Source organism: Neoarius graeffei, chromosome 23 (genome assembly GCF_027579695.1).
Source record: "Neoarius graeffei isolate fNeoGra1 chromosome 23, fNeoGra1.pri, whole genome shotgun sequence".
Lineage (NCBI taxonomy): Eukaryota > Metazoa > Chordata > Actinopteri > Siluriformes > Ariidae > Neoarius > Neoarius graeffei.
The window spans coordinates 30,070,233-30,097,346 of NC_083591.1; the positions used below are offsets into that span (position 1 = coordinate 30,070,233).

The window sequence follows — 27,114 nt, forward strand, 5'->3', positions numbered from 1 at the left end:
ACGGGAAGATTTTTGTTTGGTTATCCTCGTAATTGGTTTATGGGAAGATTTTGTTTGGTTATCCTCGTAATTGGTTTATGGGAAGATTTTGTTTGGTTATCCTCGTAATTAGTTTACGGGAAGATTTTTTGTTCGGTTATCCTCGTAATTGGTTTACGGGAAGATTTTTTGTTCGGTTATCCTCGTAACTCGTAATTGGTTTACGGGAAGATTTTTTGCTTGGTTATCCTTGTAATTGGTTTACGGGAAGATTTTGTTTGGTTATCCTCATAATTGGTTTACGGGAAGATTTTTTGTTCGGTTATCCTCGTAACTCGTAATTGGTTTACGGGAAGATTTTTTGTTCGGTTATCCTTGTAATTGGTTTACGGGAAGATTTTGTTTGGTTATCCTCATAATTGGTTTACGGGAAGATTTTTGTTTGGTTATCCTCGTAATTGGTTTATGGGAAGATTTTGTTTGGTTATCCTCGTAATTGGTTTATGGGAAGATTTTGTTTGGTTATCCTCGTAATTGATTTGCGGGAAGATTTTGTTTGGTTATCCTCGTAATTGGTTTACGGGAAGATTTTTTGTTCGGTTATCCTCGTAATTGGTTTACGGGAAGATTTTTTGTTCGGTTATCCTCGTAACTCGTAATTGGTTTACGGGAAGATTTTTTGCTTGGTTATCCTTGTAATTGGTTTACGGGAAGATTTTGTTTGGTTATCCTCATAATTGGTTTACGGGAAGATTTTTTGTTTGGTTATCCTCATAACTCGTAATTGGTTTACGGGAAGATTTTTTGTTCGGTTATCCTTGTAATTGGTTTACGGGAAGATTTTGTTTGGTTATCCTCATAATTGGTTTACGGGAAGATTTTTGTTTGGTTATCCTCGTAATTGGTTTACGGGAAGATTTTGTTTGGTTATCCTCGTAATTGGTTTACGGGAAGATTTTGTTTGGTTATCCTCATAATTGGTTTACGGGAAGATTTTTTGTTTGGTTATCCTCGTAACTCGTAATTGGTTTACGGGAAGATTTTTTGTTCGGTTATCCTTGTAATTGGTTTACGGGAAGATTTTGTTTGGTTATCCTCATAATTGGTTTACGGGAAGATTTTTGTTTGGTTATCCTCGTAATTGGTTTATGGGAAGATTTTGTTTGGTTATCCTCGTAATTGGTTTATGGGAAGATTTTGTTTGGTTATCCTCGTAATTGATTTGCGGGAAGATTTTGTTTGGTTATCCTCGTAATTAGTTTACGGGAAGATTTTTTGTTCGGTTATCCTCGTAATTGGTTTACGGGAAGATTTTTTGTTCGGTTATCCTCGTAACTCGTAATTGGTTTACGGGAAGATTTTTTGCTTGGTTATCCTTGTAATTGGTTTACGGGAAGATTTTGTTTGGTTATCCTCATAATTGGTTTACGGGAAGATTTTTTGTTTGGTTATCCTCATAACTCGTAATTGGTTTACGGGAAGATTTTTTGTTCGGTTATCCTTGTAATTGGTTTACGGGAAGATTTTGTTTGGTTATCCTCATAATTGGTTTACGGGAAGATTTTTGTTTGGTTATCCTCGTAATTGGTTTATGGGAAGATTTTGTTTGGTTATCCTCGTAATTGGTTTATGGGAAGATTTTGTTTGGTTATCCTCGTAATTGATTTGTGGGAAGATTTTGTTTGGTTATCCTCGTAATTGGTTTATGGGAAGATTTTTTGTTTGGTTATCCTCGTAATTGGTTTACGGGAAGATTTTGTTTGGTTATCCTCGTAATTGGTTTACGGGAAGATTTTTGTTTGGTTATCCTCGTAATTGGTTTACGGGAAGATTTTTGTTTGGTTATCCTCGTAATTGGTTTACGGGAAGATTTTGTTTGGTTATCCTCGTAGTTGGTTTACGGGAAGATTTTGTTTGGTTATCCTCGTAATTGGTTTATGGGAAGATTTTGTTTGGTTATCCTCGTAATTGGTTTACGGGAAGATTTTGTTTTGTTATCCTCGTAGTTGGTTTACAGGAAGATTTTGTTTGGTTATTCTCGTAATTGGTTTACGGGAAGATTTTGTTTGGTTCATGGGACAATTTGGCTGGAGTTTCTCTAAGCTCCGGTGAGGTGGGACGAGGGCTGATAGGGCATGCCCGCCCTCTGAGCACCAATACTCGTCAAGAAGAGCAAGGATTAACTTGAGCATACATCTCTTAATATTGTTGATATTCTACTCCGTTCTATTTTACTATTTCAGCGAGAAGGCTAGAATTCTTCTGTGACCTTGTGTCTCACAGGCAAATGAGGTTGAGTTAGAAGTGCCATTAAGCAAGGCAGAAATTAAAGTAATAATTAAAGACAACATCAACAAAATGTGGCAGGAGAGATGGAATACAGAGGAGAAAGGAAGGCATCTATATAATTTACAAAAGGAGGTGGTGTTTAGAAGGGCTGGTGAACTGAAACGACAGGAGGAGGTTTGGTTGACGAGGCTGAGGATAGGACACACAAGTCTAAATAGTGGGTTGTATACAATAGGGAAACATCATTCTGGGGCCTGTGCACACTGTGGAGAAGTAGAAACGGTTGAGAATGTTCTTATACACTGTACACAGTATTCCAGTGAAAGAGAGAAGATGGGGAGAACATTAAGAAAATCTGTAACTATAGACAACTTATTAAGTCAGCCATTCACACAATCAGCAGTAACAGCTCTAACACAGTATTTAAAGGACACTCAACTAGCAAATAGAATTTAGTTTTTTTTTTAATAATCAGTATCCTCGTAATTGGTTTACGGGAAGATTTTTTGTTCGGTTATCCTCGTAATTGGTTTACGGGAAGATTTTTTGTTCGGTTATCCTCGTAATTGGTTTATGGGAAGATTTTGTTTGGTTATCCTCGTAATTGGTTTATGGGAAGATTTTTTGTTTGGTTATCCTCGTAATTGGTTTACGGGAAGACTTTTGTTTGGTTATCCTCGTAATTGGTTTACGGGAAGATTTTTTGTTCGGTTATCCTCGTAATTGGTTTACGGGAAGATTTTTTGTTTGGTTATCCTCGTAATTGGTTTACGGGAAGATTTTTTGTTTGGTTATCCTCGTAATTGGTTTACGGAAAGATTTTTTGTTTGGTTATCCTCGTAATTGGTTTACGGGAAGATTTTGTTTGGTTATCCTCGTAATTGGTTTACGAGAAGATTTTGTTTGGTTATCCTCGTAATTGGTTTACGGGAAGATTTTTGTTTGGTTATCCTCGTAATTGGTTTACGGGAAGATTTTGTTTGGTTATCCTCGTAGTTGGTTTACGGGAAGATTTTGTTTGGTTATCCTCGTAATTGGTTTATGGGAAGATTTTGTTTGGTTATCCTCGTAATTGGTTTACGGGAAGATTTTGTTTTGTTATCCTCGTAGTTGGTTTACAGGAAGATTTTGTTTGGTTATCCTCGTAATTGGTTTACGGGAAGATTTTGTTTGGTTCATGGGACAATTTGGCTGGAGTTTCTCTAAGCTCCGGTGAGGTGGGACGAGGGCTGATAGGGCATGCCCGCCCTCTGAGCACCAATACTCGTCAAGAAGAGCAAGGATTAACTTGAGCATACATCTCTTAATATTGTTGATATTCTACTCCATTCTATTTTACTATTTCAGCGAGAAGGCTAGAATTCTTCTGTGACCTTGTGTCTCACTTTGTACTGTACTGTTGTGATGACACATTGCTTGAGACATAATATTGATATCTTTTTGAACATTCTATCAGGACATGACCTGCTCAAGGTCTGACTCCAGGCTCAGTTTTGAGTTATTCTCATGCAAGCATTTGCAACGACTAATATCCCTTGAGATCACACCTCAGCCCGGTAGATGGCGGTAATACACATCGATTGTTAACCGCCAATAAATCGACAGAAGAAGAAGAAGACACCAAGCAGTGCTGTGGCGACCCCAATCTGGAGCAGCCAAAAAAGGAAGTACAGACTTTTATTTTGCTGAGTGGGCGGGGTGATGACGCACTTCCTTTGGCGCGCGTGTGGCAAAATTCAAAGATTCGCAGCTAACGGTTGTGATTTGCAACGCGCTGAGGTTCGCGCGGCTGTGACAGTAAGTAGAAGTGTGTGCTGGGTTTGTGTGTTTTGCTCTGTGAGGCGAGTGCTTCTCCGGCGTTATTTAAAATGGTGTCTTGTTAATGGAGGTCAGTAGCTGGCGCGTGCAGTGGAGTGTTTCCGCTGGAGTTGGACCGCAGGCGGTTTGTTTGTTTGTTTGTGTTTATATATAAACAGCTAAAGCTTTTCTTTTACACTAGTTCGATAAATAGTTGCGCTAACCGGTTACCTCATTTAGTTTAGTCGACCTCTTGTTAAATACCTGGTTTAAATATTATTCGAGCGGCAGCTGCAGTTATCTTTTGGCCTTTGCAAAAGTATTAAAGACTTTTTTTTTTTTAATACGTAAATTGTGTCTGAATAATTATTCACACTTCCACTGGGGGGGAAACAAAATCCCCGAGCTACTTCCGGATTACTTCGCCTATCAGATCACGTGACACCGTTCCATAAGTATTGACACCTTTTGTCCAGAGTTAGATTAGATTCGATCAGGGGTTTTCAGAGTGTGGGAGAGTCAGCCCCGCCCCGCTCCGCTCCGCCCCGCCCCCCCCTCAGAGCAAATAAACAGCGCCCCCTTTACAATTTTTGTTGTTGCTCTACTTAATGTTCCATTCGTATTTAAAAAAAAATGGTTGTTGTACACATTTTAATTTTTTTCTTTTACGCATTCTAAACATTTGTGCTTTTTTAAAACCTTTTTTTTTACACATTTTAAACATCTGTGCTTTTTTAAAACATCTTTTACACGTAAAACATGAGCTTTATTAATCTCTTTTTTTATACATTTTAAACGTCTGTGCTTTTTAAAACCTTTTTACACATTTTAAACATCTGTGCTTTTTAAGACATCTTTTTTTTTTACACATTTTAAACATCTTACACATGTAAAACATCTGCTTTTTTAAAACCTCTTTTTTGCACATTTTAAACATCTGTGCTTTTTAAAACCTATTTTTTTTTACCCATTTTAAACATCTGTGCTGTTTAAAAACCTCTTTTACACATTTTAAACATCTGTGCTGTTTGAAAACCTCTTTTACACATGTAAAACATCTGAGCTTTATTAACCTCTTTTTTTTACACATTTTAAACATCTTTTTACACATTTTAAACATCTGTGCTTTTTTAAAACCTCTTTTTACACATTTTAAACATCTGTGCTTTTTGAAAACCTCTTATTTTACACATTTTAAACATCTGCTTTTTTAAAACATCTTTTTTTACACATCTGTAATTTTTTTTTTTAAGACATCTTTACACATTTTAAACATTTGCTTTTTAAAAAAACTTTTACACGTAAAACGTATGAGCTTTATTAAAACCTCTTTTTACACATTGTAAGCATCTGTGCTTTTTTTTTTTTACACATCTTGTTTTACACATTTTAAACATCTCATAGCACCTCTTGGCAGACAACACACTGTGGCAGTGGAGCATCTTCAGATCCAGTCCATGAAAATCCAAACTTTAAATAATCGTGGTCATACTTCCTTCTTTTTGTTGCTTGGCCCAGACTGTCTCCTCACTCACTGTAGCTTTAGGTACTAAAAAATCGATCCATTTTGTCTCTGGTAAAGGCTAGCTGAAGTTCGCTAAATGTCCGCAATAGTAACTTATTCTGGTTTATTTTTCCTCATGTTGCAACCCCCCCCCCCCCCCCCCGGAAGAACCCTGGCGCCCCCTAGGGGAGGCGCGCCCCACACTTTGAAAAGCCCTGGATTAGATAAAACTTTATTGATCCCTTTGGGCGGGTTCCCTCAGGGAAATTACGATTCCAGCAGCATCATTACAGATAAACAGAGAAAAGAAATAGAGAGAACTTCTAGATAAATTATTTACATTATATAGTATTTGTAAATAAAAAGAATAAGATATGGGGGAGAAGGGGGGGCGGTGGGAGAGATATTGCACGTTATATTGCACATTGTCCGGTATTGCTTATAATCAGGCGAGGCTACTGCTCCTTCCTATCCTCTGTCCTCCTGTTACCCCTCCTCCCCCCAGAGAGGAGTTGTACAGTCTGATGGCGTGAGGGACAAAGGAGTTTTTAAGTCTGTTCGTCCTGCACTTGGGAAGGAGTATTCTGTCACTGAACAGGCTCCTCTGGTTGCTGATGATGGTGTGCAGAGGGTGACTGGCATCGTCCATGATGTTCAGTAGTTTGTCCATAGTCCTCTTGTCTGCCACCGTCAGCAGAGAGTCCAGCTTCACGCCGACCACAGAGCCGGCCCGCCTGGATGTGTCCTCCTTGGATGTGCCCCCCCCCAGCACACCACGGTGTAAAACAGGACACTGGAGACCACAGACTGATAGAACATCCACAGGAGTTTCCTGCAAATGTTAAAGGACCGCAGCCTCCTCAGGAAGTACAGCCTGCTCTGTCCCTTCCTGTATAAGTGTTTTGGTGTTGCAAGTCCAGTCCAGCTTGCAGTCCAGCCACAGCCTGAGGTACTCTGTAGGAATCCACAGCCTCCACCTCGACTCCCTCGATCAGAACTGGTTGTGACCTTGGTCTGGACCTCCCAAAGTCAATGACCAGTTCCTTGGTCTTCGAGGTGTTGAGCTGCAGATGGTTCCTGTTGCAGCACCCAGATGATTATTTTATTAAAAAATAATTGGTATGTCGTATTAAGTTAACAAAACAACTCTTTACACAGAGTTATATTTAGTACAAAATATCTTTAAAAAAAAAAGTTTTCCGCTTTTTCTGAGTAAAAAATGAGCTTTTTATATTATGCCAAGTCTGTTGAATTTTTTAAAATTAATTTTTGGGGTATGTTCCTTCATGCTGTTCAAACTTTATTAACTCCAACGATGTTTACACATTATTTGTAAGTCGCCATCTTTAGTCTCGTTTAATCTTGTTGAATGTGTTGTAAAATTCGTGTTATTTACATTGTTATTGGTCAAAACATCGATGTCGAGACCATAATAGCCAATCAAAACAGTTTTTACAAAGACGCCCACATCTGCTTTCTTTATCAAAACTTGCACATGTTCGTGAGCTGCATATCAAAAATACTTTCCTCTAATCGGCGTTTTTTCTCAAGATGCCGAATACTATTGATAAGCGAGATGAAGCGAAGGTACGTGAAATTGATGCTGGTATAAAAAAAGTTTAGCAAAGCAAAAGGAAAGCAAGAGAGGAGTGTGAGAGAGAGCAGAAGAGAGCCAGGTTAGAGCATGTAAAAACACAGGAGGCGCTGGCTAATGAAAGAAAAAGGGGAAAAAAAAAAAGAGGACTGAAGCTTTTGGCTTTGGCCAAGAAGCTGAAGTCTAAATGATCTAATGAAAATTTGTTTCAAAAATAACTGGGAACTGTAAATAACTTGTAACTGTAAAAAGTGTAAATAGACATTTTCCTTTTGAAGAAAACATACAAGTGATGTGGACAATAAGATAAAGACAGTCCCCATAAAATATGCATTTGTTTGATTCAGTACATTGAGTATATGATAATTTGAATTATAGCTGACAGTGTTGATAACTGTGGAAATTTCAAGTTTAAATAGATATTGTGAAGAAATCATACAAGTAATGTGGACATCAGGAAAAGGTCAATTTCCATAAGATATGAATGTTTTTATTTAATTCAATATATTGAATATATGAAAATTTGAATTATTAATGGAACTGTAAATAACTATGGATTTTAATGGGCATTTTTTTTAGAAAAATAAGTCATGTTGACACTGAGTAATAACCAGTCCCCATAAAATGTAGATATTATTTTGAATTAATGCAATACACATTGATTTTGATACATATTGTTCTATAAAAGTGTTTTTATTTCAATAAGTATTAAAATGGGCATCAGGTGTTTTAATTAACTACAGCTCAGATTGCAGGAAATGGGGTGTGTAATAGGGCTGGGTATCACCAGATACCTCACGATACGATACTATGGCGATATTTTGCCCACGATAACGCTATTATCACGGTACAGCGATTCTGCGATAATCGATATATTGCAAGAAATTTCAACCACATCACTGTCACTGACGAAAATCAGAATTTATTGACCACTGTAAAATTGCATTTCACATACATAACTACACACTCTTGCCAGACATATATTTGTCTCTATTCCACTGCTGGCAAAACCAAGAGTTGCTTCACTACAACATACAGAAAATTCCCATTTCTGTGCTAGTATTCTCAACTTTTCTGTAAGCATGGACACATCAGTGCTGCTTAACAAGCAGAATCAAATTGTTTTATGAAAACTTAAAACTTGCACTGCAGACTGCACATACATTTCAGTGCTAACACTAATATCAATTTGTTCTTTGTAAAATTCAGAACATATACCGGAGAACATTTAACTTGTGCTTATTTTGCAGGAATAACGCACTGTCTGAAACACATTGAAAAGTGCAGTGGGCATCTTAATTGGAGCATCTTAATTTAATTGGAGCGAAACAGGTTTTGCAAAGTGCATTCTCTTTGTCCGGCTCACTTTTTTTTTTTTTTCCTTCTCTCCTTTCCTTTGGAATCCAAAGTGCCTCCAAACATCTGCCTTAAAGTTCGGCGGCGTCTCTAGGTTTATGTTAACAGCCATGCTTGCCTGTTTTTTTTTCCTCACTGCAACCGCCGGGGAAAAAAAGAGAAGACGAAGAGTGCCTTGCAGTGAGGTAGCGGCACAGTGACACCTCGCGGAGCGGAGGTGCGGAAGTCGTACTGGATTTACAACCCGTCTGAAACATGATTTTATTATTTGAAAAAATATCGATATTCAAATTGAGTATCGATATTGAATTGGAAGACAAAGTATCGTGATATATCGCCGTATCGATATTTTTGCACACCCCTAGTGTGTAAGGTCTCATTTTGAAGAAAAATTCCCTGGGGGGTGTCCACCGGACCCCCCCCCCCCCCCCCCATTACAGATTTTCTGCCTTTTTTTTTTTTTTTAATGTCTGTTCTTACGTAATTCTAATGTTTGTCAACAAATGACATGATGGTGTTTAACCTGTGTCAGAAAATCTTTTTATTCCACTTTGTAAGTATTTTCACAGATCACGTTTTGTTAATCTTTCGTCGTTGTTTGTATTAATCTCTGGTTTTGTAGTTTCCCAACAAATATCAACATTCAGTTGACATGGTAACCACATGAACATGCAGGTCAAAGGTCACATGTCATTCCTCCAACCAAAATATAAAATGTCTCCTGATTTATAGTGAGATGTGGTTTTATTTACAACAAACTGCAAAAGAAGAGAATTCTGAATGGAGTAGAAAAATTCAATATTTCAAGCATGTTTATACACTCGGTCAATAAACTATACGGTTTTGAATGGTGATGTTGGTTTTAATTTGAAATAAAATAATGAAAGAAATAATAGATAAAACTAAATCTTTGATGTGAATATTCAGAATTTAGCAAAAATTCTGCAAATTTGTGGAAAAATGGCGGCTTGATCTGGGACATGATAAACGGTTGACTGCATCGCGTTCCCTTAAAAAGGTTGTAGTCCACTGAAAAGTCTACAGTTATCACTAATTGTATTTTAAGTTGTAACTTTATACACCTAAGGATTGTTGCGCTCACAGAATAATCATAACCGTAATAAAACATCATGCAAAATATTCCATCACTGTCGTAACTCCATTTTCCGCAGACCCAAAACCAATACCATCGTGTGTTTTGATCTAAATGGAAAGCCTCAGGGTCAAGGTCACTACCTCACCAAAAGTAGCAACTTAAAATCACTACACCATATAAACATTTAGTTATAAATCTGAGATTGTTTTTTAAAATGAAAGCTGAAAGTTAGGTATAGAATATGTTTCTTACAGAATATGTGACGATGGTAGCTGGTCCTGTATGAATTTCTGAGCTATAAAATGAGTTGCGGTCTATTTTTTACCGTAGCGTGTTATTTGTGTGCGGGGAAGGACACACATTAACAATTTGCATATGTAGAATGGAATTTTCCACTCCAACAGTTAGAAGTTGATCGCGCTTCCATTTGCGGTCTTTCTGTTACGCGGGTGATCTGTTCGGACGTTATCACTGAAAAGGTGAGTTTTGACAGTTTTATGTTGTTTTAGTCTTGCAGTATAAAGGCCTCTGCATGCTCTTGCGACAAGGCTTTCGCAGACAGTTGCAATTTATCGTTGAGCGGGGAGTAATAGGCGTGCACGATGTTATTCACCACCACACCGCAAGGGGGTGCGAAGTCGCGAAATCGCTAGGAGTAGTTGGTGGGTGTGGTTAGTGGAGTGTTTATCCTCCAGTTACTTATAATGACTAGAACTGGAGTCGTATAGATGTCCGTACTTCCTCGATCAACCGCTCTTCGTGCTGCTCCATCTTCGCTCGTGTTTTTAAAAATGGCGGTCGTGAAAACAAACCAAACCGGGAAAGTAGGGAAGTGGAAGTGCGTGTACAGCGGATGTAGAGTGGACCAATCAGAGCCCTCTTGTCTGCGACGCTGTCTGCGAGGCTTCTGCGGTGGTCACAATTTTTGGGAGGTGCGCGCAGAGCGTCTGCGAAGGTGGGGGGGCTACGCAGACACTGTCTGCGATGCAACTGCGAGGACTGGGTTGTCAGCATATATTTGGCCTTAAGGCAATAGAATGTTTCTTTTTCTTCTTACTTTCATATTTCATAGTGTTTGCGTATTTTTGGCCAATATTTTGCAACCATGGCAGGGCTCTACATTAACTTTTGAAACCACTTGTCCTTTCGGGCAAGTTGAAAGAAAATTTACTTGTCCGAAGAAATATTTGAGGGGAAAAAAAACCCCCCCCCCCAACTATTTGTAACCCAACGATATTTATTGCATTTGTTTCCAAATTCATAACACATGCATAATATCTATGAATCCAAAATAATCAATACTTGATATACTGAGGCAAAAGTTCAAAAATATAGTAAAACAGACTGATACCATAATTCACCAATTATATCAAAAACTTTTTTTTTTTTGCAAAAAAGTGTTTGATACCCAATAAAGAAATAATTTCACCAGAATTACTTTAACACACAAATCTGTTCATTGCAGAAAACATTGACATATCGATCATTGATTTATTTATGAGAAATTGAAAACCAGAAAATTTAAATTATATTTTAATTTTTTAATTATTAACTTTGAATATATATCCTCCACTGATTAATTGTTGTCTAATTATTCAGTGTGGCTCCTGTATGGTATTCAATGGTCAAAAAAAAGATAATTAATAATTTCAAATAATCCGTAATTATGTCTAAATTATACACTGAGTGCAGAATTATTAGGCAAGTGAGTATTTTGACCACAACATCCTTTTAATGCATGTTGTCCCACTCCAAGCTGTTTAGGCTTGAAAGCCTACTACCAATTAAGTATATCAGGTGCTGTGCATCTGTGTAATGAGAGGGGGTGTGGTCTAATGACATCAACACCCTATATCAGGTGTGCATAATTATTAGGCAACCTCTTTTCCTCTGGCAAAATGGGTCAGAAGAGAGATCTGACAGACTTTGAAAAGTATAAAATTGTGAGATGTCTTGCAGACGGATACAGCACTCTTGAAATTGCGAAGATGTTGAAACGTGATCACCGAACAATCAAGCGTTTCATTGCAAATAGTCAACAGGGTCGAAAGAAGCGTGTGGGGGAAAAAAAAGGCGCAAAATAACTGCACATGATCTGCGGAAAATCAAGCGTGAAGCTAACAAGCAGCCATTAGCATCCAGTTCTGCCATATTCCAGAGTTGCAACATTCCTGGAGTGTCAAAGAGTACAAGGTGTGCAATACTGAGGGACATGGCCAAGGTAAGGAAGGCTGAAAAATGACCACCACTGAGTAAGGCACACAAAATGTCAAGACTGGGCCAAGAAATATCTTAAGACTGATTTTTCTAAGGTGCTGTGGTCTGATGAGATGAGAGTGACTCTTGATGGGCCAGATGGATGGGCCTGTGGCTGGATCAGTAATGGGCACAGAGCTCCACTCCGACTCGGACGCCAGCAAGGTGGAGGTGGAGTACTGCTATGGGCTGGTATCATCAAAGACGAGCTTGTTGGACCTTTTCGAGTTGAGGATGGACTCAAACTCAACTCCCAGACGTACTGCCAGTTCCTGGAAGAAACCTTCAAGCAGTGGTATAGGAAAAAGTCAGCATCTTTCAAGAAGAACATGATTGTCATGCAGGATAATGCTCCATCTCATGCGTCCAAATACTCCACTGCGTGGCTAGCCAGTAAAGGTCTGAAAGGTGAAAAAAATAATGACATGGCCCCCTTGTTCACCTGACCTAAACCCCATAGAGAACCTGTGGTCCATTTATAAAACGTGAGGTCTACAAAGAGGGAAAACAGTACACCTCTCTGAACAGCGTCTGGGAGGCCGTGGTTGCTGCTGCACACAATGTTGGTCGTGAACAGATAAAGAAATTGACAGAATCTATGGATGGAAGGCTTTTGAGCGTCCTCATGAAGGAGGGTGGCTATATTGGTCACTGATTTGTTTTTGTTTTGTGTTTGAATGTCAGATATGTTTATTTGCAAATCTGGAGTTGTCATATCAGTGTACCTGGTGAAAATAAATAAGTGAAATGGCTACATATTTGGTTTTTATTAAGTTGCCTAATAATTCTGCACAGTGAAAGTTACCTGAACACATACATATTCTCCTAAAATGGCCAAAACTAAAAACACCCCACTCTAACTTCCATACATATTCAGCTTTGATATTTATGAGTCTTTTTGTTTGATTGAGAACATAGTTGTTGTTCAATAATAAAACTAATCCTCAAAAATACAACTTGCCTAATAATTCTGCACTCCGTGTAGAGCCCTATGTTTCAAATCCCTAAACTCCCATTACTAATTAGTTAATTAATACAGCCGGTAACCTAATTAGCAGCCATTTGACAGCTTGGTATTTCATAGATAACTTTCCCCACTCCTACCTCACTCCCTGTCAATCCACATGCATGCAGGCGCACATTCCAAGCCCAGCACACCCTGCCACACACGCTCGGCTATATAATGATCCCGCCAACAGAAATGTCAACAAATCCATGTGTATGACACGATTAAAACCAATCATAAACGACTGTTTACTTTTCAGCTCAAATCAGGGTTTCCGCGGAGTCTTAAAAAGTCTAAAATACGAGCATATTTTGCATTGTAGGTCTTAAATGTAATTTTGTGAAGTCTTAAATCCTTACGTCCATTTACCCCATTCGCTTTTTTTTTTTTCTTAAATGCGTTGGTGATATTCATAATTAGTCATATAGGCTTGGCTTACTTAGTGTCAGTAGGCTACGCTGCAAACTACAAATGAGACACAGTGGAATCCGGCGTCTAGCCCGGTTGGCATGGTGACGCACAGCGCATGGTACGCGCGCATTTAGACGGTAGAGCCTAAAAGAAGCGAGGGAGATTGTCACGGTTTGTAGCAAAATGGGCAAATGCAAGTTTAACGACTGCTGGCTTGAACGCAATGATTTCGTGGACTGGTTAAAACGTGTACCAAACAATCCGTTTGAGGCGTACTGCACATTGTGCAAAACAACTCTCAAACTCGGCACCCTGGGTGTAAAGGCACCGGAATCGCACGCGAAAGCGGAGAAGCACCAGGCTGCCCATAAAAGTCTGCAACAATCGCATGCCGTCACTCAATTTTGTTCACCGTTGTCAGGTCCATGCACATCTCGAGACGGTGTATCAGCTAATTCCGTGCAAACTGTAACGCTACAACACGCAAACCGTACGGAATCAAATGCCTCATCCTCAAGTGATTTGCGGGATCTCTTTGGCTCCACTGTAACTTATGGCCCTTTTCCACTACCCTTTTTCAGCTCACTTCAGCTCGCTTCAGCTCACTTCAGCCCGACACGGCTCGCGTTTCGACTACCAAAAACCAGCACGACTCAGCTCGTTTCAGCCCTGCTTAGCCCCTAAAACTCGCACCGTTTTGGAGTGGGGATGAAGCGAGCCAAACCGTGCTGACTGAGGTTGGGGGCGTGAGCAGACACTCCCCTGTGCACTGATTGGTGAGGAGGAGTGTCCTCATATGCCCACACACGCCCCGCGAGCGCGCTGGGATCTGTAAACACCGCAAACCCGGAAGAAGAAGAATTACGAATTACGAGAATTTCTGAAGCCTTATGCGCCTCGCCTCATCTATACGCTCTTGCCAGTATCTGTTGGCGTTGTCAAGCCACAGCACCAAGACCAGCAACACTAACGACTCCATGTCCTCCATGTTTATTGTTTACTATTCGGGTCGTGAGACTACCGCTTAAAAGCTCACTGAATCAGTGACATACAGAGCATCGTGCACGAGTTCGCGGAGCGCAAGGCTCGCCGTATGCCCTTCAAATAATGCGCGCAGTAGGCTATTGATGTTTTATTATGAGCCATGTACAGTATGTCGCCGAATGTTTTTTTGTTTCTGAGTTACATGTTCGTTTGAAGGACTTAATGTACAAAATAACATAGTTGCACCCCGTAGTGTTGAAATTGGTAAACACAGTGCATTCAGTGAGGTTTGCACCGCCCTCCTTTTATTTCTGACTCTTCCTGTCACTGCTGCAACCTCTGAGCGCTCATTCGTATGCCCTTCAAATAATGTGCGCAGTATAGGCTATTGATGTTTTATTATGAGCCATGTACAGTATCCTAATGTTTTTTGTTTCTGAGTTACATGTTCGTTTGAAGGACTTGATGTACTAAATAACATAGTTGCACCCGGTAGTGTTGAAATTGGTAAACACCGCAGTTGCGGACATTTTGTAGCCTAAAATGATGTTATGATAAGCTTTAATAAAGGGCCCGGTCATTTGCCCCGCCCCCGGCCCGGCTCTGACTTGTTCCGCCACTGTCACTGATGTCACTGTTTGCGCTGCTTAACGACATCACGTGACGTCCACCCACTTTCGCTAACTCCACCCAATGTGTCCACCCACTTCCAGCCAGCACGGTTCAGCGCGGTTGTAGTCGAAATGCAACTCCAACAGCCCCGCTCAGCTCGACTCGGCACGGCACGGCACGGCTCAGCCGCGTTTGTAGTGGAAAAGCGGCATTAGTTCCTCGTTAATGCAAGAGCGCACCCTAGGGATGTAATGAGTTCATTGGTGAATGATAATAAATTTTATTTCAAAAGTAATTCAGGCTCTCCCAATTTTCTTTATTTTTTTTGTGCGGCATAAGTCTTAAATTTAACCTGTTATGGTCTTAAAAAGTCTTTAAATTGAACTTGTTCAAGCCTGCAGAAACCCTGTCAAATACACGAAGCGGTATTGGCCGGTTTCGCAAGTGGAATATTGCACATGCGCACATCGCTCTTTCCGAATAGAAACATCCGACGATTCATCAAAACAATATGTTGAGTGAGATGCTTCGGAAATCATGTGAATAAACTAGAGATGCACGATAGATATCGGGCCGATAAAATATCGGCCGATTTGAGGGTAAATGACGTCATTTTTTATCGGCCCGATGGTCATATTTTTCCGATAAAACATCCGATAAATTAAATTAATTAGTGAAATGTGTTCAGACCGAGTAGCCACTTTTTTATTCAGGCTGAGTAGCCAAACAGGCGCAGTGGGGGCGCAGTGATCATTTCACAGGAGGCCCAAGTCTGCAGTCAGTCGCTGCCTGAGTAGGCTAATGAATAAACATGTCTTCACCGGCATGGTCGTTTTTCGCTGTGGCTGAAGATGACAACACCGTCGCTATCTGCAAAACGTGTTCAGCGAGGATTGCGAGAGGAGGAAGAAAGCCATCAAGTTTTAACACGACGAATCTTATAGCTCACCTTAAAAGTCGCCATCGCGGCGAAAAGGTACTGAACGAATATGAGGCAGCAGCCGCAGCCGCTAACAGTGTTAAAATAAAAACAAGAACGACACAGAAGTTTGATGTCCCCATTCAGCAGTCGTTCGAAAAATGTAAGAGCTTTTCAAGAGATAGCGAGAAGTCTAAAGCCATTAACGACAAAGTAATGGAGTTTATAGCACTCGGCGACCAGCCTTTCTCTGTTGTCGAAGACCCATCTTTTCGTAAGCTAATAGCACATTTGGAGCCACGTTACACTCTCCCAAGCCGCCGCTTCTTCTCGGACGTGTCCCTCCCTGCACTTTATGATATTGTTGCAACACACATCCACAGCCTGATCGACAAGGGCGGACTACACGTAAGTTTTACCACAGACATATGGACGTCAGATGTTAGTCCGGTCAGCATGCTAAGCCTGACGGCTCAGTGGCTGGATCAAGACTTTAACTTGCAAAAAGCAACTCTGCATGCCCAGGAGTGCCCTGGGTCACATACAGCAATAATGATATGCCAAGCTTTTGAGACAATGCTCACGCACTGGAGTATAACAAAAGACCAAGTGCATGTTGTGCTCAGGGACAATGCACGTAACATGATCAAAGCTATGGAGGAGTGTGGGCTTGCAAGCTTGGGTTGTATGGCACACACTTTACAGCTTGCTGTAAATGAGGCTGTACTGAGCCAAAGAAGCATCACAGATTGTGTCTCGATTGGCAGGAAGATAATAGGACATTTTAAACACTCCCAGCTCGCCACCTCCCGTCTTCAAAACTTGCAGAAACAACTAGGTATGAAAGAGGCAAGGCTTCAACAAGACGTGCCCACTCGTTGGAATTCCACGTTCTATATGATAAGTTTGTTGCAGCAGAAGCGAGTACTTGCAGCATATGCTGTAGATTTTGACTTGCCTGCATTTCTGACCCCAAATCAATGGACTTTAATTGAAAACATGCTCACTATTCTTGACCCCTGTGAACAGCTGACAAAAAACATAAGCTCAGCTACAGCCACTGCAGCTGATGTCATCCCCTCCATTGAAGCCTTAAGGCGTCTGTTAAATAGGACTGTTACAACAGATCATGGAATTAAAACGTCAAAGAGCACACTACTGGAAGCTATAGAGCAGCGTTTCAGTCACATCTACAGAGTCCCTGTTTTTTCTCGCCACAGTCTTGGACCCAAGGTATAAGGACTGCTATTTTGACCAAGCAACAAAAAGGGAAGCAATAGAAGCATTGAATGATAAAATGAGATGTGCAGCACCAGCAAAAGATGTAGAAGAGCCAAAGGAGAAGAAAACCAAGACAACAACAGATGACAACAACAATGTTTCCCTGCTGACAATGTATGAAGAAATCCTTCAAGAAAACAACACAAAAGAGCTGAACCAAAGCAAAACAGATCAGCAGGTAATTTATTTGTTGTTTAAATAAAGCTTTGGCCATCTCTGATAAAATAGACCATAACATGGTAATGTTAAATATATTTTTTATTCTTTGTTAATCTTCTACTACTTTAGATAAAAGCCTATCTCTCAGAGCCCACAATTCCTCGATCGGAGAGCCCCATGGACTACTGGAGAAGCAACAAAGCCCGGTTCCCAGAACTTGCCTCACTCGCACGGAAGTACCTGTCAGCGCCTTGCACAAGCATAGACAGTGAACGTTTATTTTCTGCCGCTGCAAATGTTATCGATGAAAAACAAAACCGACTTGGATGTGACAAAGCAGAGATGCTTCTGTTTGTCAAGAAAAATCTCCCACTGATGCCCTCACCTTGAAAATAGAAAAGACAATGTAGACAATGACAAGTCCAGATTAAGAAATGTTGAGAAGAGACAGGAAATAATTAAAGTTTTATTATTATTATTTTGAACAAAAGTTTTTTTTTTTTTTATGATGCAGTCAAAGCATTAATCATTTTGAGTTTGCACTTTATTTGATTACATTTAAAAAAAAAAAAGAAAAAAGGAAACTTGACTTGAATATTCCTACCGCAAGGGATGCACTTTTTTTGTTAAAATGGAGTGGTGTCTTGCTACGTTATTGTTATATATAGCAAATGACCACATTTTGTAAGGAAATGAAAATCAACATTTGAAGAGCCAGAAAGTTGTTGTTTGCTGTTGTAGATAGGCCAGAGCAGCTAAAATGTCAGTTTTCCATCCTACACAAACTGTAGATTATATGATTATATTCAATATGAAAATATGAACTTATCGGGTATCGGCATCGGCCCTGAGAAGCAGGAAATCATCGGTTATCGGTATCGGTCAATTTTTTTCATATCGTGCATCACTAGAATAAACTGATAAGTTTGATATGTAACCCGAATATCGGCGTATTTTGGCGCTTGTCCAATCGGACAAGTAACTGAGATGATGATTAACTTGTCCGACATAAAGTATCACTTGTCCCGGACAAGTGTTAATGTGGTGCCCTGACCATGGTCAATTTAGATGGAACTTTTGATAGAATCTACGGCCAGTCATTTTGCCCCGCCCGGTGCGGTAGTGATATCCCGTTGCTCGCGCGCCGCAGCAGAGACCCGCGCGACCTTCAGCCGGTACAGTCGCTGTTCTTTTACCAGCGCCGTTCTTCTCATCTTTCCGGTGCGTTCTTGATTTTTCCATCATGTCCTATTTCGCCATATCAAATACCCAGAATGTCTCATATTATTCATATTTAAGTGAATAATCAATTCAGTCGTCATAACTTGGCATTTTTAACCCAAGCAATCAAAAAGAGGAAATTTATTCAATATTTTCACTCATCTGTGAAGGAGGGGCTTTAATTCTTCATGATGGAGATATTTTATATGTAAATCAATTTTACAAAAGCATTTGAATTGTAATCAAAAATTTTCCACAGTGGAGGCCAGATAAAGCAAGATGCTATCTTTATTCTTATTAAACATGACAGAAGAAACATTGAGTGTTAGGTAAATGCAAAAAAAAAAATAGTAAAATTAGACAATTTATTTTTTGACCATGATGTCCCAAATGAGAGACCAGTTTCTGAACGTATAAATTTTTTTTTTTAATATAAAGTACTTCATCAACTTCAAAATGTTAGTGTTTTCCCCAGAAAAAATTAAAGCCCTGAATTCTGGCATGATAATACACAGACAATTGAGCGCCAACGGCGCAAAGCGAAACTGGGGGGGTCCGGGGGCATGCACTCGGGTGCATTTTCAGGGTCTCCGAGAGGTTTTAGATACATGATTATAGGATAGATTTTACCAGTGTTTCAATGACTTCTGACCTAAATAGTATTAACGTACAGTATACACATTTGAAATTTCACCTTAAAGTTCAACATGCAAGTTAAACTGTTTTGTTCTAGATTACTTGGGTATATGATGGATTGAAAATCTACGGGGATACCTTAATGATCTATGATCGAGTAGCATAACAAAAATGTGCATGAAAATATGAACAGTGCTTTGCTCCATCTTGTGCAATCCAATGAAGAGAATCAATCATGACCTCCTGTTGATCACAAAGGGATCTGAACCTAAAAACTCATTCAGCTCTGCATGCTCCCGAAGGGAGCGTGGCGCCTCTGCATATGGCTCTCCAAGCGGGTCTGTTCCTGGCAGCCTCTCGGGCAGTGGCGATGTTGAGGCCAGCAGCCTGCAGGTCGTCGCTCAGCTGGTCGGACCATGGGTCGGGCCTGGGTCGGCCTCTAGGACGGGACCAGGTGGTGGGGGTCAGTTCCCTCAGTAGGGCGGCTGGTTCCAGGGGTGGCTCCGCCCTGGCCATGTGGCCGAAAAGCCGGAGATGGGCTGAGTGGATCTTGTTGGACAGTGGAGGCTGGTTGGTGATCTCACGCAGGGTGGCATTGGAAACGTGGTCGTACCACCTGATCCCCAAGATCCTTCGTTGGAACTTGGTGTCGAAGGCATCCAGGCAGTGTTCCTGGGCAGCTGTTAGAGTCCAGGTCTCGGCTCCATACGTGAGGATGGACAGCACGAGGCTGGTGTACAGCCTGATATTAGTTTGGACCGAGAGTTTCCTGTTGGACCATACGCTGTCAAGGCTCGTCATGGCAGAGGCGGCACGACCGATGCGGAGCTGGATGTCAGAATCGCTCTTGCAGTCAGATGATAGCAAAACCTGTCAACAGCTTCCATAGGGTGGGAGTTAATCACCAGTCCTGCTTGGGGTGTCTTGTAGTCGCTGAGGCACTGAACCTTGTTGGTTTTTTTTTTTTTTTCTTTTCCACAGCTGATCATCAGGCTGAGCGGTTGGGTTTCCGTATCCATGGCCTGCAGGGCAAGTTGGAGCGCTTCCATGACTTCGACCAGGATTGCCACATCGTCTGCGTAATCCAGGTCTGTGATGGTAACATCTCCAAAGCTAGCACCGCAGGCACACTTGGCCACAGTTCTCTCCATGACCTTGTCGATGGCTGGATTAAAGACTGTTGGGGCCAAGACACAGCCCTGGCGGACACCGCTGTTGATTGTTGAAATTGTCTGACAGCAGCCTGTTAACTCTCACACAGGAGGAGGTGTCGGAGTTGAGGAGAGAGAGAAGGCTTAGCAGCTTGACCGGGATGCCAGGGATCTTGAGGATCTTCCAAAGGGCTGGTCTGTCCATGGAATCAAAGGCTTGTTTCAGGTCCATGTAGGCTGCATAGAGAGGTTTCCTGAACTCCTTTTTTCAGCCAGCAGTCGGAGGGTCAGGATTCTGTCCACTATGGAGTGACCTGGTGTGAAGCCGCTCTGCTCCTTGCACTACTTGCGGATGAGAAGTGGGCGCAGTCTCGGGAGGATGATGTTGACAAACACCTTCCCTGGGATGCTCAGCAGGGTGATCCTTCTGTAGTTGCTGCATAGGTCTTTGGGCCCCTTCTTCCAGAAGGGAAGGATGACACCTTGCAGCCAGTCCGCCGGGATGGTCTCGTTACTCCAGATGGGGTTGTTGGCGCTGACCTGCTACTGCGGGTCCACCATGCAGCAGCCACTCTGGGGCGATTCTGTCGGCCCCTGCGGCCCGGCCAGGTTTGAGTTTCCGTATGGCCTTGACCATTTCAGCGAGAGTGTGGGGACCAGTAGGGACAGAATTGTCCTCCCTGGCCGAGGCAGCTAGTTCTTCCAGCTGGGGAGAGGGGGGTGGCGCTGGATGATTGAGCAAGCTCTGAAAATGCTCCCTCCACTGTGCCATCTGTTTGTCTGGGATGGTTCTATCCATGGCTTTCATGCAGATGGTAGGTGGTGATGTCTTCCCGGAGAGGGTCCTTAGGGTCTTGTAGAGGGAGCCTTGGTCGCCTCTACAGGCAGCTGCTTCTTCTGCTAGGTTGTTGAGCCGGAGCAGCTTGTTGCGTTTGGCGTTAAGATGTCTGCATTCCCTGCGGTTTCCTGCCAGTCTGGCTGTTGTTCTTGCCTCCACAACACAGTTTCCTCTGACAGGAAGTCCTTCCTCTTCAGTCTTGTGCTGAAGCACCCTGGCTGCAGCAGTGATGATGCTTTGCTTGAGGTCATTCCAGAGCTTCTCTGGATTGTCCTCATCTGGGTCTGTAGGCAGGGTGGCGAAGCGGTTGTGAAGGTCCCGCTGGAAATGGGCTGCGACTTCAGGAGACCGCAGTTTGGAGACGTCGACCTTGCACTGTGCTTTGGTGGGGTGGTTCCTTTTCAGTCGAAGACAGACCGTCATGGTGAGCAGCCTGTGGTTGGAGTTTCCTAGCTCGGCACTGTGGTAGACACGACAGTCTGTTGAGGTGTGCCAGTGTCAGCTGGTAAGGATGTGCTCCAGTTCTTTCCTTGTGTGGCCGTCGTTGCTGATCCAGGTCATGCTGTAGATGAGCTTGTGCTGGAAGAAGGAGCGCTCTGTTCGTAGGTGAAAGTTGGAGCAGAACTCCAGGAGTCTCATGCCGCCGTTGTTGCAGGTGCCAGTTCCATGGCGGCCTAGGGCGCTCTCAAACCCGGCTCTATTGGGCCCGGTTGGCACATTTGAGGTCACCAAGGATCCAAACGATGTTGTGTCTGGAGATGTCAGTCATAAGCGATGATAACTGGGTGAAAAACTTGTCCTTTTCCTCTTCTGCTGCCATGTTGGTTGGGGCATAGTCTACAATGACGGAAATTCTGCCATGGCTGTGGCTTAGGCAGAACTTTTTTTCAACCTAAGAACTGCCACCTTAGGCCCACTTTACACGGGGACGGTATGAAACAAAAACGCAAAAGTCCGTTTTCGTTCTCACTTTTTTCCGCGTCTACACGACCGTTTTCAAGGAGGAAATCTGCGTCTATACGGTGACGCATAAATGTCTTCGCTATGTCTGCACGCATGTGCAACGTCTTCCGTCTTGTCTGATCTGCACATCTGCGCCGCTGTTCTGTAAAGTTATCCTACCTCTTGGATTTGTCCTACCAAGCCTACTGCGCATGCGCGAAATCCAGGAGGGTAGGAAAATTCAACAGTAGTTTTGTCCCACCGATTAGCTGGGCTGATATAAAAATCGGCAAATGCGTGAAATTCTCACCGATTTTCTGTTTTGTGCATGTTGGTCGAGTCTTTGGCCGAGTCAAATAATTTGTAATGATTTGTTTTGAATAATAAAACGGTCTGTATGAGAACTTGCTAGGATAACTTTACAGAACACCGGTCCGGCTGAGGTACTGTAGTGCTCGAGAGGAGCAGGAGCAAACCGAAACACTCTTAATCTGCCTTTTTATTAAGTAACACTCACTTTTGTTTCAGTGAAGAAGAGAAAAGGCAGTGTCCATCTCAGGAAAATAAACCCATTCGGCTGCGAGTTTTGTTTTCAGTCTCGGGTTTATGGTTTCACAAGCGGCTTGAATAGGCGGCGCGCGCGTGCGTGTGTAACTTGGTGACACCAAACTGAGGCGCTCCAGCCGGGCGGGTGAGCAGGAAAACACATCTGCATTAAAACACAGAGCAGCTTGAAGGTCTGTTGGATCGATGTAATCAGACATGCTCTTACTTTTTTACTTCCCGGCCTGGCATGTACAGTATATGACACATGTATGACGTAAACGCGTACCTGACGTGAGCAGATCCGAGCAGAGTTTCGCGTATTGGGTAGTTTAGACGGATATGCAACGGCGGCTGTTTTTAACTTATCCACTCTGGAAGGCGTTTTCAATTTTTTCCGTTTTTCATCCTCGGAAATGCCGTCCCCGTGTAGACGAAAGGCACTTCCGATAAAATATTTAGTCGTTTTTACCTGATAGCGTCCTCGTGTAAACGGGCCCTTAAAATAAGTCGCTGTATTACTATAACTGTAATGATTTAGAATGTTTCTGATGCAATTACCATAATGTATGTGTAACTAAGATGCACTGAAAAGAAAAGTAAGGCAACTGCATATTATAAAGTTTAAATTTTGGCACTTTATTAAATGGACTAGATTAAGATTAAAACATTTAAAGGAAAAGAGAACTTAATCCATACATTTAAGTTTGCAGAAAGATTATGTACTTATAAACACATTCATGAAGAGAATTTAAGTGTCAAATGTAGCATAATTTCAATTAATAACGATAAGCATATTTATTTGGCAGTGTGATGTCACTGTGAGCCTTTAACAAAAGAATAATCCGGAGCTGCCTTTTGTTAAATGGATCCCAGTGACATCACACTGCCAAAAATGCTTATGATGATTATTTGAAATGATGCTGTATTTGACCACATTTGGACAACTTCACTTCGTGAGTGTGTTTATAAGGACATAATCTTTCTGCAAACCCAAACTAATGAATGAAGTTTTCTACTCCTTTAAAGCAGATTCATTCTCTTTGGCTTTTGCTCGGCCCAATGTTGGGCAACGCTCTCATAGTCCATCTCGCTGTCATCCATGCTGATGTGGATCAAATTGTCCAGCAAGTGCTTTTTGAGCCAGTTGCCATGATCAAAATTGACACTGTTTTCGTCATCGCGACAGTCATCTGGTTTTGTGCGCCATCACTCACACATGAGTTCGTCGACGTTTAGTCAACCAATCTTTGATCGAAGCCATAATGATAATAGACCAGGTCAAACCTTTGGTGACTTGAAATCAGTCGGCTTTGTCCGTCTGATGGGGGACAACATCGGCAGCCAATGAGATCGCTTATAATGAATCGGAAAATTCCGGAATGTCTGACGTTTTCTTTCGATGTTTTTATTGGACGATTTGAACACATGATCTTGACACAGCCAACAAGTTAGTTTGTTTACATCATACCACGCGGACATATCACTTTGACAGAATCAACACAAACATTGGAAAAAAGACCGCTTGTTTAACACATCAATCGATATGTAAATAGATCTGTTATTTGCTCTCCTATGTATCTAGTTACTTGTGGGTAGGAAATTTAACGTATCGGATTTTAACTAAAGCAACACAAAGATCGATACATTACTGTCACTTAACTGTAAATGTCACTTAATTCCACAGGGTGTCGATAATAATGGACACCGGTGAAAGTGATCACTATTATCGACACCTCACGGGACTTCTCAAATGCACGTTTGGATACAAATTGACAAGCGTCAAATGAAAGAGCAGGGTTCTCCACTTTTCAAAAATAAAAGGTGGTGGAGGGGGTCCAGGGGGACAAAGTCCCCCCTGAAGCTGACGGACTTTGGGCTTTTTTTGACAGTGAAACTGGCCAATAAATGGATGGGAAATGCTAAATCATTTGTTAAAATCCTTTTTACCAAAAATTAACACCTCTTTCTTGTCAATGTAAAACTCCATTTAATATTTCAGTTGAGACTGATGCGCCCATTCCACATCCCTGAATTATATTTTTTTGTGTGTGTGAAAAATAAGAACTTCTATGCATAAACAAAATACCCAATTACAATAAATGCATACATTTTTTACAGTACACACAATTAATTGGGTGAAACCGCTCCAATCCGTGCATGAGCTGGTGCGTGTGCCCAAAACTGGCACGACAAAGCCACCCCGGCCTCCGTAGTTCGGGTCCTTTGACCCAGGAACCCTGAAGTCCTGCAGTAAACAACCACAGTGAAGCAACGGGAAAATGCAGCTCTCGCCTACACAATCACAGATACATACATAAAATAAAAGACCTGAACTTAACGAATGTGTGTGCACACTGTTATGATTACTGTAACTGTGTACGGTCCGAAAAGATGATAGAGGGGCGTCATGGCTCAGGTGGATAAGGCGCCATACCATAAATCCAGGGACCTGGGTTTGATTCTGACCCGGGTTTGATTCCGACCCGAGGTCATTTCCCGATCCCTCCCCGTCTCTTTCTCCCGCCCATTTCCTGTCTCTACACTGTCCTATCCAATAAAGGTGAAAAAAAGCCCCAAAAAAATCTTAAGATAAGCGTAACTGTTGCACAATAACGGTACAAGCGTGTGCACACCGAAAAGTTATTTAGCTGCTGGCTAGTTGCAGCTTGTAGCTTCCAGCCTTGCTGTGTGTCAGTATAGTGTAATGTGGTGCGGTGTAGTGTAACGCAGGGCTGGACTGCAATCTGCAGAGCTCTGGGTCATAATCTGTCTACAGCCGGGCAGATGGTTTTCTATTGCAATCGCGTTGCCACTTCAGGGAGCCCCGGATGCACTCGTTTAATGGTCTTCTGCGTGTTAGTTTCAAAATTATAATAAAGCGAATACTTTACGATTTATTCGGTGGATCCTGATGAAGTTACTTTTTTTTTGGCCAAGGGAAGGGTGGCGGGCCAGAATTAGAACGTGGCAGTGCGCCACTTAAAAATTGTTCATGGAGAACACTGAAGAGTAAGAAACAGTCGGTTTTGACAAGGAGTTCATGAAATATTGGTGAATTTGATAATTACAAACATGTCCATGATCTTTCCACCATGCTTACCTGCGATGATGACATCCAGATATTTTTTTTTCAAGTTCCTGATGGTGCTAAAAAAAAAAAAAAAAATTCCATCTCGGGTAATCAGCTGTGTCATCAGACAAGATCATCAAATAGTGAGGCGGGTCTTCCGGTTGATTAATTAACCAATAATAACTGTTGTAACTGAAACTCACCTTTTGTCAAATTTTGTGGGTTCTTTTTATTTATTTATTTATTTATTTATTTTTTAATTGGTAAATTTAAAACTGTAATTATGGACTGTCCATAATTGTAGCCACTGTTTTATTGTTGTTGACAGAGATGTCGTGGGATTTCGTCGTGCCCGTTACTTTGGACGATCTGCAGAAATCTGGAGCCATCAATCAGTATGTGGTACAGAGCGTGCTGTCACCTAAACAGCTTCCTTCTCATCTCCACAGTACGTATATTTAACACGCACTACTGTTTTATTCTCTATATGTACTGACTTTCTGTTTAAGTGCAGCGAACCTCATTTCTGCTGATCATATGGATAACTTCAATTTAAACAGTTCAGTAGCAGGGGTTTTTCTAGAAAAATTTAGTATGAGGGTGCTCAGCATAGCGGGGAGGGGGGATGGTGCCGGTTGTCCGTCCCCCCGACGTGCGAAGCCTTTGAAAAATTGAGGCTACAATGGGACAGTCTGAGGCTATCTGACAGGGAAATTGTCAATATTGAAAAAGAAAGAAGTAATCATCTTCTGCCCCGGACAGTCTTTGGCTTTCTTCCGTTTCGTGCCACGGGATGACATCTTTAAATGCCCAAGTGTCAACAAAACCAACTCGTGAACTACTTCTGTCAAAAGCTCCCGCGCCGGTGGGTGAAAGGTCATTCAGTCTCGAGAAATCTCGCTCTACAAGTCAGCTGACCTTGTATGTAACCCATTTCAAATCTCGCGAGAGCAGCCGTGACAAGTAAACATGGCGCCTCAGTCTGGAAAACGCCAATTCGGATTGGTTTTGCACCGTCTGGCGGTGTATCTAGTATGATTGGAATATTTTTGGAGTAATTATAATGTATTTGATGATCAGACACATTGTCACGTGGTGTTGCTGGGATGTTTTCATGGAGAAAAGATCGTTTTGAGAGATTGCATGTTGTGCAGTAGCATATAAGTGCATGGCCTAAGTGTGACTTGGGGTTCAACCGGCATTTCAGTAAGGGGGCGCACTCCGAGAGTAAGAGGGCGCAGCGCCCCTGTTCCCCGGTTTAGACGAAAGCCTGAGTAGGTCGTTTACTACTTTAACCAGTGCTGTCTCTGTGCTGTGATTTGGTCTAAATCCTGACTGATACATTTCATGGATGTTATTCCTATGTAAATATGAGCATAACTGCTGTGCCACAGCTTTTCCAAGGATCTTGGAGATAAAGGGGAGGTTTGATATTGGACAGCCGACAGGGATCAAGGTCGGGTTTTT

General features: G+C 41.7%; 1 protein-coding gene across 1 annotated transcript in view; it reads left to right on the top strand.

Annotated features, from left to right (window-relative positions):
* Positions 1–3,955: 3,955 nt before the first annotated feature.
* ncapd2 (non-SMC condensin I complex, subunit D2) overlaps positions 3,956–27,114 on the top strand; it is a 136,616-nt gene continuing 113,457 nt past the window's right edge. The window contains exons 1-2 of the mRNA XM_060906042.1: positions 3,956–4,065; positions 25,976–26,095. Coding sequence (XP_060762025.1) covers positions 25,978–26,095 — 118 coding nt within the window. The 5' untranslated portion in view covers positions 3,956–4,065; positions 25,976–25,977. The remainder of the gene's footprint in view (positions 4,066–25,975; positions 26,096–27,114) is intronic.